This window comes from Mytilus californianus, unplaced genomic scaffold (assembly GCF_021869535.1).
Source record: "Mytilus californianus isolate M0D057914Y unplaced genomic scaffold, xbMytCali1.0.p SCAF_5, whole genome shotgun sequence".
In the NCBI taxonomy this organism is placed as follows: Eukaryota; Metazoa; Mollusca; class Bivalvia; order Mytilida; family Mytilidae; genus Mytilus; species Mytilus californianus.
Genome location: NW_026262701.1, coordinates 18,325,284 through 18,344,033, shown reverse-complemented (window position 1 = coordinate 18,344,033; position 18,750 = coordinate 18,325,284). Strand labels below are relative to the sequence as shown.

General features: G+C 31.5%; 2 protein-coding genes across 5 annotated transcripts in view; one reads left to right on the top strand and one right to left on the bottom strand.

Annotated features, from left to right (window-relative positions):
- LOC127701052 (serine/threonine-protein kinase Nek11-like) overlaps positions 1-12,655 on the top strand; it is a 34,079-nt gene extending 21,424 nt beyond the window's left edge. For all 4 annotated transcript variants that reach the window (XM_052204834.1, XM_052204832.1, XM_052204833.1 and 1 more), the window contains 2 exons: positions 6,633-6,717; positions 8,266-12,655. In XM_052204834.1, the coding sequence (XP_052060794.1) occupies positions 6,633-6,717; positions 8,266-8,473 (293 nt within the window). In that variant the 3' untranslated portion in view covers positions 8,474-12,655. The remainder of the gene's footprint in view (positions 1-6,632; positions 6,718-8,265) is intronic.
- The window catches only part of LOC127701048 (A disintegrin and metalloproteinase with thrombospondin motifs 18-like), a 523,205-nt gene that overhangs the window by 416,585 nt on the left and 87,870 nt on the right, over positions 1-18,750 (bottom strand). The gene's annotated exons all lie outside the window — the stretch shown is intronic.

Below are 18,750 nucleotides of genomic sequence, written 5' to 3'. Positions count from 1 at the left end.
AAGACACAATAGTTTTCGCACTCTAACTTTAGTTTAAGTGAATGGATCTCAATGAAATTTTACCATAAGGTTCAATACCACAAAATGAAGGTGGGGATTGATTTTGGGGGTTGTGGTACCAACAGTTAAGGAATTAGGGGCTAAAAAGGGGCCAAAAATAAGCATTTTTGTAACTTCCAGACATAACTTGTGTGTAAGTGTATGGATCTCTCTGACATTGTATCACAAGGTTCCATATCACAAAGGGAATGCTGGGATTGATTTTGGGGGTAATTGCCTCCAAATTTTAGGAATTAGGGGCCAAAAAGGGGCAAAAAAACAAGCATTTTTCTAGTTTCATGACAATAACTTGTGTGTAAGTCTATGGATCTCTCTGAAATTGTATCATAAGGATCCATATCACAAAGGGAATGCTGGGATTGATTTTGGGGGTAATTGCCTCCAAATTTTAGGAATTAGGGGCCAAAAAGGGGCAAAAAACAAGCATTTTTCTAGTTTCATGACAATAACTTGTGTGTGAGTGTATGGATCTTTATGAAATTGTACTTCAAGGTTCCATATCACAAAGGGAAAGCTGGAATTGAGTTTGGGGGTAATTGCCCAAAAAGTTTAGGAATAAGGGGCCAAAAATAAGCATTTTTATACGCCCGTCAAATTTTTGACGGGAAGTATTATGTTATACAAATGTCCGGCGTCTGTCTGTCCGGCGTCAACATGTCGCACCGTAACTTGAGAATGACTTATCCAAATTTCATGAAACTTAACATAGTTGTTTCTTATGAGGCTTAGATTAAAATATTGTTTGTTTGCAGTTTACCGACTGACCTTCGAAAATCCGCCCGACTGTGAACATTTTATTGCTTTTAATTTGAAGAAATTATTTTTAATACTTCTATTGACTCGATCCGGAATTTCGGGTCGTTTCCGGAATTGATTTCGAGTCTAGGTCAATTACATGTTTGAAGTTTGGTTTTTCTTCCCTTCCTGTCAAGCGTACATCGGACCCTTTAATGGTAAAGCACATGGAGATGGGAGCGTCTTTTTACCACAGAACACCACAGAATACCACAGAACACCACAGAATACCACAGAACACCAAAAATATACCACAGAACTTCGAAATATAAATACTTCAGACATTATGTTATTGTTATTGTTAATTCTTTTTATAATTTGACATTTATTATTCAAATAAATTTAATTTTTCTATTTAGGGTCGACTCACTATCGCTACGCCCCCAACTGAATTGGCCTATTATTGGGTCTACCGTCTATACCAAAAACACCTACCGGTATTAAAACCATAATATACAAAAATATTTAAAGTCACAACAATTGTAATTCTGGGGTATATTTGTGACATTTTACTTTTTTTTTAAATACATTTTAATTTTTTCTTGTTATTTTTTTTCTTCCATTTTTTTGAATGTTTACTGAGATGCATAACGTAATTATATCTTAAATCTATTTTGTATATACCAGAATTTATCGTTGTGGTTGTCATTTTTGTTTAATTTTATGTTAAGTGTTGTTACAATATGAATAAGTACATGTATATTATTAAATATTGAATAATATATAAAGCAGTCCTTTAAGGGCTACCAAATACTTTCAAAAAGATATTTAAAGTTGTTGTTGGACAGTTATTTGAGTTGACTAATAAAACATTATAAGTGTGTCTTTATAATAGTCAAAAATTTCAAATTTGATGATTTGGGACTTTTCTTTTGATATGTGTGTATCTTCTCCAATTTATGTATAGAATTTATGCAGAGCCTTAAATTGTGTAAAGGCATGTTGGTAGTTTTCTCCAGCATTGTCCATGGAAAACGTTCTCTGACAACACTAGCGGCAACTCAGATGGACATCACAAACTAGTACATTAGCTTGGCTTTTGAAACACTGAATAGATTCTTGATACACTTGATGCAGTTCAAAACAAATACTGTCGGCAATTCAGATGAAACATTGTATACACATACTTTACTTGAGATGAAATAAAAGTCATTGGACAATATTTCAGATTTTTACGAAATTTTGCATGCATTTAGAAATAGTTGAACTGCATCTAAATAATTAAAAACTGGCATATGTAGCATTACTATATAGATTCTATATTTTGAGTCCAAAATGATGATCTGAGCGAGTTCACCGGCACATTAAAAGTACCAAAATTTAACTAGATTATCTAATTTTGACACTCGTCGTAATCACCAATTCATCAAGCCAATTAACATGTCGATCATTTAAGTTTTCACACCTGAGACATCAAATACATTTAATTGGGTGTCTTCCTGCTATTCCTACATTTTGAAAATAAATATTCCTTCTATTCCAATCTTTGAAAAACAATGGCAACGAAAACAAGCTCATATGTAGTATAACGAAATCAGAGATCTATATTTTAATTAGATTGGTAAAGCTGGTAACAAACTTCGAACATATAATTTATTTAAGAACAGTTTTGAAACGGAAACTTATTGTACAATTCCAATGTCATTTTCACAAAGGAGTTCTTTTGTCAAATTTCGATGTTGTGTAGCACCACTAAGAATCGAAACAGGGAGATTTGAAAAATTACTTTTAGAGGAGCGAGTCTGTGGTAGTTAATGTAAGGATATTTTAGAAGATGAAGCCCATGTTATTTTATCGTGTCCTTTATATGACGATTTTAGAGAAAAAAATTATTTGATGAAGCAACACATTTTAATAGTGATTTTATGTCTTTTGATGATAAACAGAAATTAGTGTTTTTATTTGCAGATGTTAATATGATTCGTAGCTGTGCCAAAGCCTTTTGTTAGAACTTTTTTTTATATTTTTTACTATTAATATTTTCAAACTGAACATTGATGAAAATTAACTCGTTAGGTTTTATGAATATTTACCTGAAGTTAATAAGCATTATGTTTTGACAATCTAATCTGATGAATCCCTTGTTTATTCAACTATTCCTTCTATTTCTACATGCATTTCTTACAAATGACATACAAGATTTTAGGAGGAATAAACCATTTAATTGAATTATACCTTGCATAATCAGATGGCATTCAGAATTGGGAGAACAAAGTTAATCCTGGGAACAGTATATCTATATAGTCAATATATATGTTCCTGCTTAATCTTATAATAGTGTAATTGGCGCCGGTAAAATTCATCATGTCAAGTCAACCTTTTTTTACAGAAAAAGCCTTTTTTTTTTTTATAGAAAAACATTTTTTTTTTATAGAAAAACATTTTTTATAGAAAAACATTTATTTATAGAAAATCATTTTTTTTTTTTGTAGAAAAACATTTATTTATAGAAAATCATTTTTTTTTGTTATAAATTGTTTTCAAAAGATTTTTATAAAATATAGTTTAGTATCTCAAAGGTCTCGAAATATAAAAAAAAATCTACCAAATAACAAAAAAGTTATGATCATTAAAGAAATGTAAATCTCAACCGGTCAATTGTCCTGTCATTAGTGTAGCCCGAATTATAAAAATAATATAATTCTGAATTATTAGTTTTTCATTTTGTAAAGTAATTCAATGTTCTGTGGTATATTTTAGAGTTTTATTGTATTTTGTGTAGTTCTGTGGTATATTTTGGGTGTTCTGTGGTATTCTGTGGTCTTCTGTGGTATTCTGTGGTGTTCTGTGGTAAAAAGACGCTCCGCATGGAGATTGTTTACAGGTATCCACGAAGTCATGGAGGAGTACTTTATTCTGTCGTCTTCTGTCAATTTTAAGACAGATAATATACAGAAAAGTTTCACAGTAAACTGTTTATACTGATTCAGGCAGAATTGCACACGGAATGATGTCTTCGATGTCAGATATCATTGACGATGATGCAGCGGATATTCATAAAACCGACACGATAACCGTTTCTGTCTCAAACAAATCGAATACAGAATCTTTTGAGACTGACTTTATGGAACCAAATGCAATATCAGTGGTTCAACAATTCGACAGCAGCCTGAAGTATGCCATATTTTTTTTAATCGTCGTGAAGACGACAAAGATGAAACCACTCCTCCGTGACTTCATGGATACCTGTAAACACGCCTGTACGGTGGAAGGACGCATTTGAAATGTTAAATCAATAAGAAGCCACACAAACTACACAAAGATGTAGAGAAAATGAATGGTTGGCTTGAGAAATAAATATATTCTCTCTGTATCAAATCCATCATCCATTGCAATGAGTATGCTCCTTTAGGATAAGGGGGGCTGTCCCACTCATTGCAATTATTCTCTCTCTTACAATATTAAATATCAGTACCCAAACTGTGCGGCCTGTGTGAATTGAATTGAAATATGTCCTTAGCTAGGAGCTATGCTTCTGATTTTTTTATGCAGTCAAAACATATAAGTACAGACCATTTACTTTTAATGGGGTGCTATGGATTTCACCCCAAAGCTAGTCTTAAGATTTTTGTTTGTTATAATTAAAGCCTGGCATCAACATATCTTTCCAAATATAACCTTTATAACAGTCAGATGTCTGATATATTTTTTTTAAGTTGTCTTTTTTTTCAATTGAGGAAAATTCATTGGTCGATTTTTTTTAACACACTCCTAAATTATCTTTAATATCTTCATTTTTCTGATGCAAATACTCGACTCATGAAAACATTCTGGTAAAGATGCATATATGTCAGTGAATATGTTTCTTTACAACAATTCTAGTCATTTCTTGTTTATAAGTGTTCCAGTATTTCATAATATCATAAATTTATGTCATAAATTGTAAAATGACACTATGTTGGGTTTCAGTTTTGGTTAAAAAGGTGTTTACCTGAAAATGCCTGTTCATTTCATGTTGGTTTTCAGTGTTTGTTGTTTTAAAATGTTTTTTTCTTCACAAGAAACTCGGTTTGTGTTAAACTGCTTGTTTAAACTTTATTCTGGCTGATAAAATAAAATATTTTTCGGAAAACTGCAAACAAACATATTTTTAAGGTTGGCCTGATGGTCAAACGATCTGTATACTTTTTGGTGAAAATAAGATTAAAACTTTTTGAGTTACGGGACTTAGTAACTAAAACAGGTGTGTGTTTTTTTTCACATGTCGCACCGTATCTCAAAAACAATTTATGATTATTGCTTAAAACTTTACACACTTCTTAGTTATATTAATCTTGAGATCTGTATACTTTTTGGTGATGATTCAAAATTTTATTTTAGAGATATTGAGTATTTTGTTAAAAAAAGGGGGAGGGTTTTTTTCACATGTCGCGCTGTATCTCAAAAACAGTTTATGATTATTGCTTAAAACTTTACACACTTCTTAGTTATATTAACCTTAAGATCTGTATACTTTTTGGTGATGATTCAAAATTTTATTTTTGAGTTATTGAGTATTTTGTAAAAAAAGGGGGAGGGGTTTTTCACATGTCGCGCCGTATCTCTAAAACGATTTATGATTATTGCTTAAAATTTTACACACTTCTTAGTTATATTAATCTAAAGATCTGTATACTTTTTGGTTTTGATTCAAAATTTTATTTTTGAGATATTGATTTTTTTTTTTTTTTAAAAGGGGGGGTTTTCACATGTCGCGCCGTATCTCAAAAACGATTTATGATTATTGCTTAAAATTTTACACACTTCTTAGTTATATTAATCTTAAGATCTGTATACTTTTTGGTTTTGATTCAAAATTTTATTTTAGAGATATTGAGTTTTTTGTAAAAAAAAAAAGGGGGTTTTCGCATGTCACGCCATATGTCAGAAACTATTTATGCTTATTGCATAAAAATTCACACACAAAGACGAAGGGCGTATCATGCGCTCATGGCGCAGCTGTTTATTCCAGTTTCCAGACAATAACTTGTATTCAGGTGTATGGATCTCTCTGAAATTGTACTGCAAGGTACCATACCACAAAGGGAATGCTGGGATTGATTTTGGGGGTAATTGCCTCAAAATTTTAGTAATTAGGGGCCATAAAATGGCAAAAAACAAGCTATTTTCTAGTTTCAGGACAATAACTTGTGTGTAAGTGTATGGATCTTTATGAAATTGTACTGCAAGGTTCCATATCACAAAGGGAAAGCTGGGTTTGAGTTTGGGGGTAATTGCCCTAAACGTTTAGGAATTTGAGGCCAAAAAGGGGCCAAAAAACAAGCATTTTCCTAGTTTTCAGACAATAACTTGTGTTCAAGTGTATGAATCTCTCTGAAATTGTACTGCAAGGTACCATACAACAAAAGGGAAGGCTGGGATTGAGTTTGGGGGTGATGAATCATAAGGGGGTTCAAAAAATTTGGGGGGGGGGGGGGTTTCCTTTTTTTTTCTTTAAAATTTTCCATTTTAAATTGGTTATTTCTGATTTATATAAAAGCAAATTATAATTATATGGTTTGAATAGGTAAATTAAAATTTTTTTAAGTTCTTAGACCACTTTCATTCTGTGTCAGAAACCTATGCTGTGTCAAATATTTAATTACAATCCAAATTCAGTGCTGTATCAAGCTTGAATGTTGTGTCCATACTTGCCCCAACTGTTCAGGGTTTGACTTCTGCGGTCGTATCAAGCTGCGCCCCTGCGGAGCATTTTATTCACTTTTGGTATACATTTGAAATATATTTGTTCAAACTATAACTATAAATAAGTTATCATATTTCATTTTCTTTTATAGAATCAACCATGACATTTCAAGACGATCATGATGCAGGAGCATTTGGACCTGTAGTTAGAGAACAGAAAATAAAAAATCTCAGAGCGTATCCTTTTCAGACAAGAACACATATATATATATATATATATATAGGACTCGGATATGCAATGGGGACGCTGAAGTGCGATGGTCCTTTCACTGATGTGCGATGGTCTATAAGACGTGTGATGTCCAATTAATATGAGCTTGAATTTTTATTTATAATTTAGTATATAGATATCATAAGTTCAATATTTTTCTCCAGTTGCAGTAAAAAACATCGATAATCTCTCTTATTTACAGCAGCGTAAAGATTTTTCATTTATTTTGTCTGACTTACCAATAGGTATTTGCATCTAAAACAACTACCACATTTTTTAGTCATTGTAATGGGTACTGGTTTTAAAGGAAAATAGCTTCTGCATGTAGCATCAGTTTCTGAACAATTGTATGAATGACTGTTTTTTTAAAGCTATTTACAAAGTATAATGTACACTACGCCGTTACAGTCAAAATTGAAAATGCAATGACTTTTTATCATGACTGGTTTTAATTAAACGGGTTATACTTTCGATATTGTACATGTAAAACAATAACAAAAAGCTACTTCTTACAAACAAATTGACTTCTACATCGGCATGTGAACATGAAAAGCATTGAAAATATGAATTATTTAATCCATCGCACTTCAGCGTAACCACCAATGCACTTCGGCGTAGGTACCAACAAGATAGCATCACAATGCCACCATCGCAATTTGGCGTGATCAAAAACGCACTTCAGCGTTAAACCATCGCACATCAGCGTGGCCATCGCGGTTCAGATTTCTACATATATATATAGATTCTACCACTGCATCAAGTGTGATATGATATTTATCTACTCAAGACAGTTAAATTTTCAAATTTAGAACACAAGGTTGGCTGAGGGTTTTAACTATTTAAAATTTAAGCGTCGAGAGTGGATAAATATTGTATTACACGAGGTGGTGGGATCTGCATCTTTAATGATTTATAGGCGATATACAGACAATTTTTAAAACTTCTTTTCGACTTATCTGCAAAAGATGTGTTCTTTCTATGTGACGTCATCAGACATGATCGCCTTTTTCATGACGTCACAATAAGAAATTCAGAGGAAAGCAAGAAAATTTGACGTCATAATTGAATATTGACCAATGAAGAACTAAGATCAAACAAACTACATGTTGATTTAATAAAAATAATCAACAGGTCAGGAAAAGGATAAATCGGGTAAGAATTAGAGAAATATATATATATATTTATGCAGTTGATGTTTGTTATATCAAAGTTATTGAAACTAACAAAAATAGTTGGAGATAAGGTTGATAGGATTAGCTGTTGTTTACAATTGATTTATTTCTATATTTAATGTTTTGATTGATCTCCACTTTGTTTTATTTTTTTTTGTACTTTGCATTTTATGAAATAAAAAATTAGGTAATGCTATGATTAAAAGAAGTTTGAACTAAAGCACTAAGTGCTTGTATGAATAAGTAGTAATTTATTGGTAAACTAAGTTAGCTAAGTAATATTTATCAATAATAAAATATTCTTAAATACAAAAAAATTAGAATTCCTTAACTTGGATTCAGTGAATGTCAGAAATATCTTGGAGAAGAAGCATTTGAAAAGGCATACACCTACCTGAAGAAAGCAAGATATGAAAAGCAAAATTCATTGGATTCAGCCGAAGAAGACATTATGCAAGGACTTAGAAAATTTGTTAAAAATCCCAGTGATTGTTTCTTAGTGGACCAATTGTTATTTTTAGAAGAACAAGCAAAAATAAGTAAAGGATAATTTAGATTTTATGTGTATTAATGGACCAAATCATTATCATATTTAATATGAGGATGTAAAAAAAAGTGGAATGACTTGGTGGTAAATAAGAGATCTGAATTAATTGTAAAAGACGAAAAAACTGTGATTGGTTTAAAATGGTTGTGCAAAACTATACTGCTGATATTTGTACATTTCCATGTTGGTGATCTATTTATAGGAATGAGGTAATACAATGATGTCCGACACAATTCTTGTATGTTTTGTTGGAATTAGATTCCAAGAATACCCTTGTAAATTGTATAGTATTTAAGATAGTTTACGTGGTACAACTTGTAATGTACTATAGAGGGCTTATCAACAATAAATTTTACCTTTAAAAAATATTTATTGTGCAGAAAGAATAAAAATGTTGTAAAAAGAGTGAGTATTTGATAGAATTTCTATTTTTGACACAATCATGACTGAAAAAATGAATAAGGATTAGCCATACATTGCTGTTTAGAAATTAAGGCATTCAGAAATTAGCATTATTCATTATAATTGTAACTCCTACATATGCTGAGGTGATTCTATTCCAATTTCATTTGTAATTGACATTTTTCATAAAGTAGATTTATTTGCAATTTTGTCATATTTCCATGTAGTTTTTAAAATATCAAATTCGTTCATTAATTGGTTTTCAAAAAAAATCGTTGGGGTTGGAGATGTAGTGAACATTAGTTATCTCCCTTTGTCTAGCAATGTGGCTGGATATGAAAACTGAATGTAGTTCTATATTTTCTTTTTGAAATGCACCTTATATGAATAAAAAGGGCGATGTGAGATTTACGTGAACTGACAACAACCCACCAATTAAAAAAAGATATGTTTAACAGATCTTAACTCTAATTAGACAAAAGAAAACATAAAGATATAACTTAATATCACCCTTGACAAGGTTAATTAGTTTTTAAGTATCCAACCTTTTCCCATTTCTAAGGAAAAGAATCACAATAAATCATGACTTGTTTTTTTTACTGGCAAATTCTGATAACCTTACAATTTCTGGTGTAAATAATTGTGCTTGTAATGGGGTAAAATTTCATGGAATGACTTATATGAAGTGTGTAGCAAATTATTTGTATATGATAACATGTCTTGCCTCTCACTGAAGAAATGGTTTGAGATTTTTTCCTACCTCACCACCTAATAAAGTCAGTTTATTAAATTGTTTGGAAATATTTTCCAATTATTTTATGATTTATGTTGTGAAATGAAACATAGCACATAAATCCGTCCAATTCCAAACATTCCAACCATAGCATTAGAATGATACATTTTTATAGTATTAAAAACAGCCCTTCCATTTTGTATTATAATTACTAACATGTACAAAATCACACCAATCAATGTTGTGAACAAGGATATAGATTTGATGTATAAATGTGAATTGTTAAAACTGGTAGATGAGTATGGCTTAAACATTATATTGTATTACATTTTCACATTTATTTACCTGTGGGACCATTATTATTGTAAAAGTTTTTCACCAAGAAGATTTTACATAATGGTTTAAAATGTTTAACGAAATGTCATTTGATACTGATATTAGGATGTGGAAAAACTTCTTAAAGTTATATTGTGTATATCAACTGTTACTTTTACAGAGAAGTATTTACAATGAATATATAATTCAAGCAAGAATTTTTAGAAATTTTGACTTTGAATAAATGTGGACAGTAATACAACCAAGTGTAATGTCATACAATGTTAAGCTCCTACCTAGTTACGTTAAATAACTTATTAGTTTTATAATGTTGTTGAGAATATATTTTTGTTACTTATTGTTTTTTTTTTACAAGCAATGTGTTTAAAATAGTATTTTTTATTTATGTATATAATTTTCATGAGTATTTATATTTTTTGACGTTAGTTGTTCTCAATCAAAGAACTTATTTTGTGATGAGTCTTTGAGTCGCTAGATTTATATATAAGTTGTTTGAATGAGCTTGGTAGAGATGCACTGCAAATGGGTCACAATGGATTGTTTCCTTTTCACTCTGACAGGGGCGGATCCAGCCATTTATAAAAGGGGGGGTTCCTAACCCAGGATAAAGGGGGGGTTCCAACTATATGTCCCCATTCAAATGCATTGATCGTCCAAAAAAAGGGGGGTTCCAACCCCCGGAACCCCCCCGATCCGCCACTGTGTGATGATGTTTCTACAGACTGTAAGGCATGTTTCACTAGTTATTTATATAAATGACTCCAATTCTATCCAGATTGTTTATTTTAAAACTACATAACATAGAAAGAACAGCAAAACAGTCAGATAGAAAAAACTTTCAAAAGTACATCAAAATCTAATAGATAAACCCCTTTCAAAAATTGTAAGATAAAATGATTAAAATTCATAAAGTGTTTTTCATTTATTCCATTCAAATTTATTAAAGATTTCTCCAATATGATCTAAAAAAAATCCCAGTATTTCATATGATCATCAATCAGTATTGTAATGCTTAGAGATTTCAGAAATAGAAAAGGGATATATCTGCTGCGTCAGAAAATCAGGGTAGTCTTTAGGTGTTGCACTCCTTTGTTTCTAATTGTACATTTCATTTGACTGTCAACTTCATAGTTTTAAATACAGTAACTAACAACTGTTGTTCATTGTTCGACAGTACAAGATATTTAGATTAGAATGAATGACTGAAGTCACCTGACAAACATTTTGGAAATCAGTAATATTTAATTTTACATTCAAGTCCTCTCAAAGTTTAATCTCTTGCATAATATACATAACATTATAGCATTACCTCATAGAATGTTTGAGATGTGCCACAGCAATATGTCGTATTTAGTTATAATTTGAATTAAGTATTAACGACTAGGTAGTTAACTTATCATAAAGAAACCAAATTAACTGATAGTTTAAAAAGCTAGTATTTACTAAACATTGCACATTTAATGGTTTCCCAAACTTTGAAAGGACCATAGATATCTTTTATGTAGTATTGCAATCTTATCAGAATTAACATTGTATGTTGCTGGACAATTCTGTTTTAAAATTGCAACACACGTTCTGTATTTACATGTTAACCCTTGATCCTTGTTAAAACATTTCCATGTTGACAAGGACATTTTTCCTAAAACAATTCAAACACTTCCATATTGAGAAACACATTTTCCCAAATAATTAAAGCATTTCCATATTGACAAGAATTTTTTGTAAATAGTTAAAACATTTCTATATTGACAAGAACATTTTTCTATTAATAGTTTAGCAAGATTTCTATTTAAATTAGCATCTTGAAAACAGGTTTAAGGTCTGTTTGAACTTTCATTTTTGATCCTAATTTATTTATTTTTTATTAATGTTTGTATATGCAACTTGTGTTCATTTTCTTTAAATATTGGTATAATTTAGCATATGTATGATGTGTGATATGTGTATTAAAGTGCTGAGTTTTATGCTTACCGTAAACCACTGCTGTAGCAGTGGGTCTGAATAGTCTTTAAAGACAAGCTGTCTTTTATAGGTACATATAATTTGTATATGCAAACAGTAATGTTAATGAACCTCAACAGCCTATTGTTTCAAAATACAGAATTGTGGTGTGTCAGATTCATTGGGGTAAAAATGGAATTATGTAGAAAGAATAAGATGTGGTATGATTGCCAATGAGACAACTCTCCAGTAGAGACTAAATGACTTAGAAGTTAGCAACTATAGGTAACTGTACTGCCTTCAACAATGAGCAAAAACCCATACCTTATCTGAAGCTACAAACAGCACCTGGATGACATAATGTTCAAATAATTTGAAGGATATTAATCGTATCATGAAAAAGGTTGTATGCAGAACGAGAGATATCCATACAGTAATCAAATGTTAAAAATTTTACATTGAGGAATTAAAACTTACTCAATCCACAAATAAATTTTTCTGAAATTTTTTTCCATATTTTTCATTTATTTTCACTAATATGAAAGGAGTGAGAACAGTAATTGAGGCTTACAGGTCAAGAAAAGAAAGATGATATTCATTTGAGGTTTTAGCACAATTTTTAATAACATCAAGAAGCACTGGGCATTTTAGAAATGTTTAACAATTAGGCAGACTATATATAAATAACATTCCTTTGACATATACAAGTGTGTTCTTTTACCATAAATATAAATAAATTTCATAAAAATATTAAACAATTTACAATACTTTAATGTGTGTGTGTTGTGTTTACCAAAGTCAATTGCAATTATTCCATGTTAATTGCCATATACTTTTACATATGCATTGGGCATTCCAACTTAAGTTTCATAAGTTCAATAAGGAATTGAAAAATTTGTTAATGAATAGCATCAAAAACATCAAGTGACTATCGAAGTTGTTTCATTGGTATGGGGATGTTGTTGTCCTTATTGTTTGAAGACATTTGGTTTCTAGACAATTACTTGAGTATAAGTGTATTGATCTCTATGAAATTGTACCACAAGGCTCAATTCCACAAAAGGACGTTTGGGATTGATTTTGGGGGTTATTGTCCTAACTGTTTAGGGATTAGGGGCCAAAAATAAGCATTTTTCTTGTTTCAGGTCAATAAATTGTGTATATATGTATGGATCTCTATGAAATTGCATCACAAGGTTCCATACCAAAAAAGGAAGGTTGGAATTGATTTTGGGGGTTATGGCCCTAATCGGTTTGGAAAAAGAGGCCAAAAACAATACTTTTCCAATACTTTGTATAAATTGCTTATTTCTTGTCTAATATCAATGGTCTCGAATTATTGATATGCTGAATCTTACCGTGAATTTAGATTTTGGATTTTAGGTCCTGTTTTCAAGTTGGTCCAAATTGGGGTCCAAAATCAAACTCTGTTTTATTTCAACAATAATTGAATATTTGGGGTTCTTTGATATGCTGAATCTAATCGTGTACTTAGATTTTGTATTTTGGGCTCTGTCATCAAAGTGGTCCACAATGAAGTCCAAAGGGTTCAAAATTAAACTTTGTTAAATTTCATCAAAAATTGAATTCTTGGGGTTCTATGATATGCTGAATCTAACCATGTATGTAGATTTTGGATTTTGGACCGTAAGAAGTAAATTTTAAATTTATAAGTTCTTAGACCACAGTCATTCTGTGTCAGCAATCTATGCCTTGCAAATATTTAATCACAATCCAAATTTAGAGCTGAATCAAGCTTGAATGTTGTGTCCATACTTGCCCCCAACTGTTCAGGGTTTGACCTCTGCAGTCGTATCAAGCTGCGACCTGTGGAGCATTTTATTCTTTATGGATGCAATTGAATATCGTATAAGATGATAAGCGTCCACTTTTATACCCCTGCCAAAGGGCCAAGTGAACTTTTCTCATCACTTGGCGTCCGTTGTCCGTCTTCCTGTGTCCGTCGTCCATCGTCCGTAAACTTTTACAAAAATCTTCTCCTCTGAAACTACAGGGCCAAACTTGACCAAACTTGGCCACAATCATCATTGGGGTATCTAGTTTTAAAAATGTGTCCGGTGACCTGGCCAACCAACCAAGATGGCTGCCATGGCTAAAAATAGAACATTGGGGTAAAATGTAGATTTTGGCTTATATCTCTGAAACCAAAGCATTTAGAGCAAATCTGACTGATGTAAAATTGTTCATCAGGTAAAGATCTATCTGCCATGAAATTTTCAGATGAATCTGACAACCCGTTGTTGGGTTGCTGCCCCTGAATTGGTAATTTTAAGGAAATTTTGCCGTTTTTGGTTATTATCTTGAAAATTATTATAGATAGAGATAAACTGTAAACAGCAATAATGTTCAGCAAAGTAAGATCTACAAATAAGTCAACATGACCAAAATGGTCAGTTGACTCCTTAAGGAGTTATTGCCCTTTATAGTCAATTTTTAACCATTTTTCGTAAATTTTTGTAATCTTTTACAAAAATCTTCTCCTCTGAAACTACTAAGACAAATTTAACCAAACTTGTCCACAATCATCATTAGGGTATCTAGTTTAAAAAATGTGTCCGATGACCCCGCCCGCAAACCAAGTTGGCCGACATGGCTAAAAAAAAGTACATAGGTAAAATGCAGTTTTTGGCTCATATCTCTGAAACCAAAGCATTTAGAGCAAATCTGACAGGGATAAAATTGTTCATTAGGTCAGGATCTATCTGCCCTGAAATTTTCAGACCAATCAGGCAACACGTTGGGTTGCTGCCCCTGAATTTTGCAGCTTTTGGTTATTATCTTGATTATTATTATAGATAGAGATAAACTGTAAACAGCAATAATGTACAGCAAAGTAAGATCTACAAATAAGTCAAAATGACCAAAATTGTCAGTTGACTCCTTAAGGAGTTATTGCCCTTTATAGTCAACTTTTTACAATTTTCATAAATTTTGTAAATTTTTGTAATTTTGTCATGAATCCATCTGTGTCCTTTGTTTAATATGCACATAGACCAAGGTGAGCGACACAGGCTCTTTAGAGCCTCTAGTTACCTATTTTTTGCATTTGATAAAAAGAAATAGAGAAACAGTAAAAGTCATAATGATCAGCAAGAAGAGATCTAGAAATAGGCCAACATTAAAGGAGAAATAGATTTGTACCCAATTTTTTGGCATTTTGGGTTAAAACTACGGTCGATACTGGTATACAGAAGAAAAAAATTTCAGCAAATACAAGATTCAGAAAAAAGTAATTTAGTCATGAATTATATTCTATTGTAAAATGTTGGAGATTTGGCATTACAGAAGATACACATTCACCCAGGTGAGCAAAACAGGCATTTTAGAGCAACTAGTTTTTTTAAGTGATTATTTATATCATGGATGAAAAGATATCTATGTTTTAACCATGTTTGCCTGTTTGTGTTCTTCATACGAGAGGGGGTGAGTGGTGGGCCCTGGCACCCTCAATTGGCCTTTGATATTTTTGGTCCTTTGAGTTTTTATACCTCCTAAACAGTCTATAATTCAGGACTACTTGCACCAGGGTAATATCCACACATATAATGGTGAGTGTAAAATAAGTCTCTCTACAATGTCCCAATGATAATATTTTGTCCACTTTTGTTTGTTCATCTTTTTTCGTTTGCCCATGGTGTTATCTGTCTCTTCAATTGTGGTATTTATTGCTTCCTTATCCTTATCATCTACTACTAAATGTTTCCATTATATGAAAACCTTAATCTTACTCAATAATTGTTTGTCACTTTAGATGGACTTAAACTATGATTTATGGTTTATTTGAAGATTTGGGGTATTTCCAGATTAAGGTCCAAGTGAGCTTCTGTCATCTGTCGTGACTTTAAAAAAAATATCTGAGTCCACAAAGCCCAAAATGTTTCGAAATTTAGCAATAATGATGTATGGCATATTATCTGCTAACTATTATAATATTGTTCCTATACGATAAATAGCATGGCCACAACAGGTTAAAAAATAGAGCCTATGGATAAAACTGCAGTTTTTGGGCTAAAACTGCAGTTTTTGGGCTTATAACTCAAAAACTAAAGCAGTTAGAGAAAAACTATGTAAGATTGATCACTAGATCTACCCTGAAATTTGCAGAAAAATCAGAAAAACCAGTTAGTTTTTGCACATGAAAAGACCATTTTTGTCTTGCCTGCAAAGAAAATCGCAGTAAGCGAGACATAGGTATAACAACCTCGGCGACGGCATAAACTATTTGTTTAAAGCTTTAAATTTCAGAAGATAGAAGACCTGGATGCTTCATACAGTGTATGCAGATACCTTATTTATGAATTTTCCGTCTGTCATATGTCTAATGTCCTTGACCTCATTTTCATGGTTTAGTGATTGCTTAAAAAAAAACAGTTTCTTTTTTGTTAAGTGAAGTACTTATGAGTAATAGGATAACTATACTTGGTAAAGGGGTTCCTTGCAACGTCTACATATCTGCCAGGTAGGGTTCACCTGACCTCGACCTTATTCCATGGATCAGTGATCAGGGATGGGGTCGATTACTTTGAAATGCATTTATTTGATTAAATTACAATTACCTTCGCTAATTTAATGTAATCGATTACATTACAGTTACACATCAATTCAAATGTAATTGATTACATTAGATTACTTTTCTTTAAAGTAAACATGATTACTTTAGATTACTCACAATTACATTGTGATATTTCAGAATTTTATACAAACTTTTTTATCCCTACATAAAAAAGCTACTTATTGAAAAATCATGTTTTTTTTTAATTTATGTATGTAGCTTACATATTCATGTTATTAAGAACTTGGACTTGGAGCACTGTAACATGTGTATTGTTTGATAGCACAGACAAGTGTCATTTCTCTGTAAAAGAAATAACTTTGTTTTTATATTATTGTTTAGCCCATTGCAAATTTTCAATTAAAAAAAAACCTGAACAAATAACATGTATAATGAAAAGTTAATAATCAAATAGTTTTATTGTCTGTTGGGACTTCATTGACACATACATATGTTTTTACAGGTGTTAGTCACTACTTCAATTTTTTAGACAAACAATGGGCTTGGGTATTAAAATTAATTGTCTATATTGCAATTATTAATTAAGTTATAAGTAGTTTATTTTCATTATGTCTATGAAAAATTTCAATACCTGATATGCTTAGAAAGCACATATTAAAAATATTTATGGAAAACAAAATTTATACAAATTGTAAAAAAACAGAATTTGGTTCTAAATTCCATAATTATTTAAGTGGGCTCATTTATTTCGATCATCACAGTCAAAATTGGAATCAAATTCCCCAAATTAATCTTCAAATGAAATGAATGTCCATGTAGTTATAACAAAATTTTGTGTAAGCTTAAATTAGAGTTAATATCAGAAGTGTTCCATCAGGGAACATAAAATGTTTTTATGTAAATAGATAGAATCAATAATAGTAAATACTAGTTTGAAATTTTGTTTTATTCATGCTTGTATATCAAAAACTATTTTCATATACAAAATTTGTAATCGGCAAGTAATCATATGAATGTAATCAAAAAGTAATCTAAAAGTAAACATGATTACACTTGTTTTACATTGTAATCGATTAAATTACAATTACAATTAATCAGAGATTGCATGATTACTGATTACATGTGATTACATTGAAAATTGTAATCGATTACAGCTGATTACGATTACTGATTACGATTACCCCATGCCTGTCAGTGTTCAAGGTTAAAGTTGCGTGGTCAAGTCCGTATCTAAGATACTGTAAGCCAAAGATCAACTATATTTGGTGTATGGAATGATTGTAAAGTGTACATGTCAAACTGACAGGTTTCATCTGGCCTTGACCTCAATTTCATGGTTCATGGGACAATATTTAGTTTTTGTTGTTTGGTCTATTTCTCAGATACTATAAGCAATAGGGCCACTTTATATGGTGTATGGAATGATTGTCAGGTGTACATGTCCGTCTTGCAGGTTTCACCTTGATCTAATTTTCATGGTTCATTGGACAATTTTTAGTGTTTTTTTGGTTGGTCTATTTCTCAGATATAAGCAATAGGTCAATTATATTGAAGGTATGGAACAATTTTGAGATGTACATGTCTGTCTGGCAGGGTTCATATGACCTTGACCTCATTTTTATGGTTCATTGGTCAATGATAAGTTTTCGTAATTTTGTCAGTTAATCAGATACTTTAAGCAATAGGTCAAACATATTTGGTGTATGGAATGATTATAATTTGTACATGTCTGTCTGGCAGGGTTCATATGACCTTGACCTCATTTTCATTGTTCATAATAGTTGGTCAATGTTAAGATTTTGTGGTTTGGTCTGTTTCTGATACTATTAGCAATAGGACCACTATATTTTGTGTATGGAATGATTGTAAGGTATGCATGTCTGTCTGGCATGGTTTGACCTCATTTTCATAGAACATTGATAATGTTAAGTTTGTGTTATGTTTGTAGTAAAACCTTCATTTTACAGACTTTCAACATGAATTCAATGATCAATAAAACAGGCGAGACATTTCAGCGTGTGCACTCTTGTTAACGAAGTTTCCAAATTTTGGTTATTATAGCTTGAGAAAAACTGTAAATGGCAAAAATGAAGAGCAAGACAACATTTTTAAGCAAACATAGGGATGGTCGATTGACTACTTATTGGGGTTATTGTCTTTAATTGACATTACCATGTTGCTCCACTAATAATATAGTCATCACTTTGTACGTGTGTCCAATGCACATGGATTCCGGATAATAATTTTTGTTATTTGTTTTGGGGTAAGCTATCGATCTAGCATTATGGAAACTTGTCTCATTGGCAATCATACCACATCTCCTTACTTTTATAT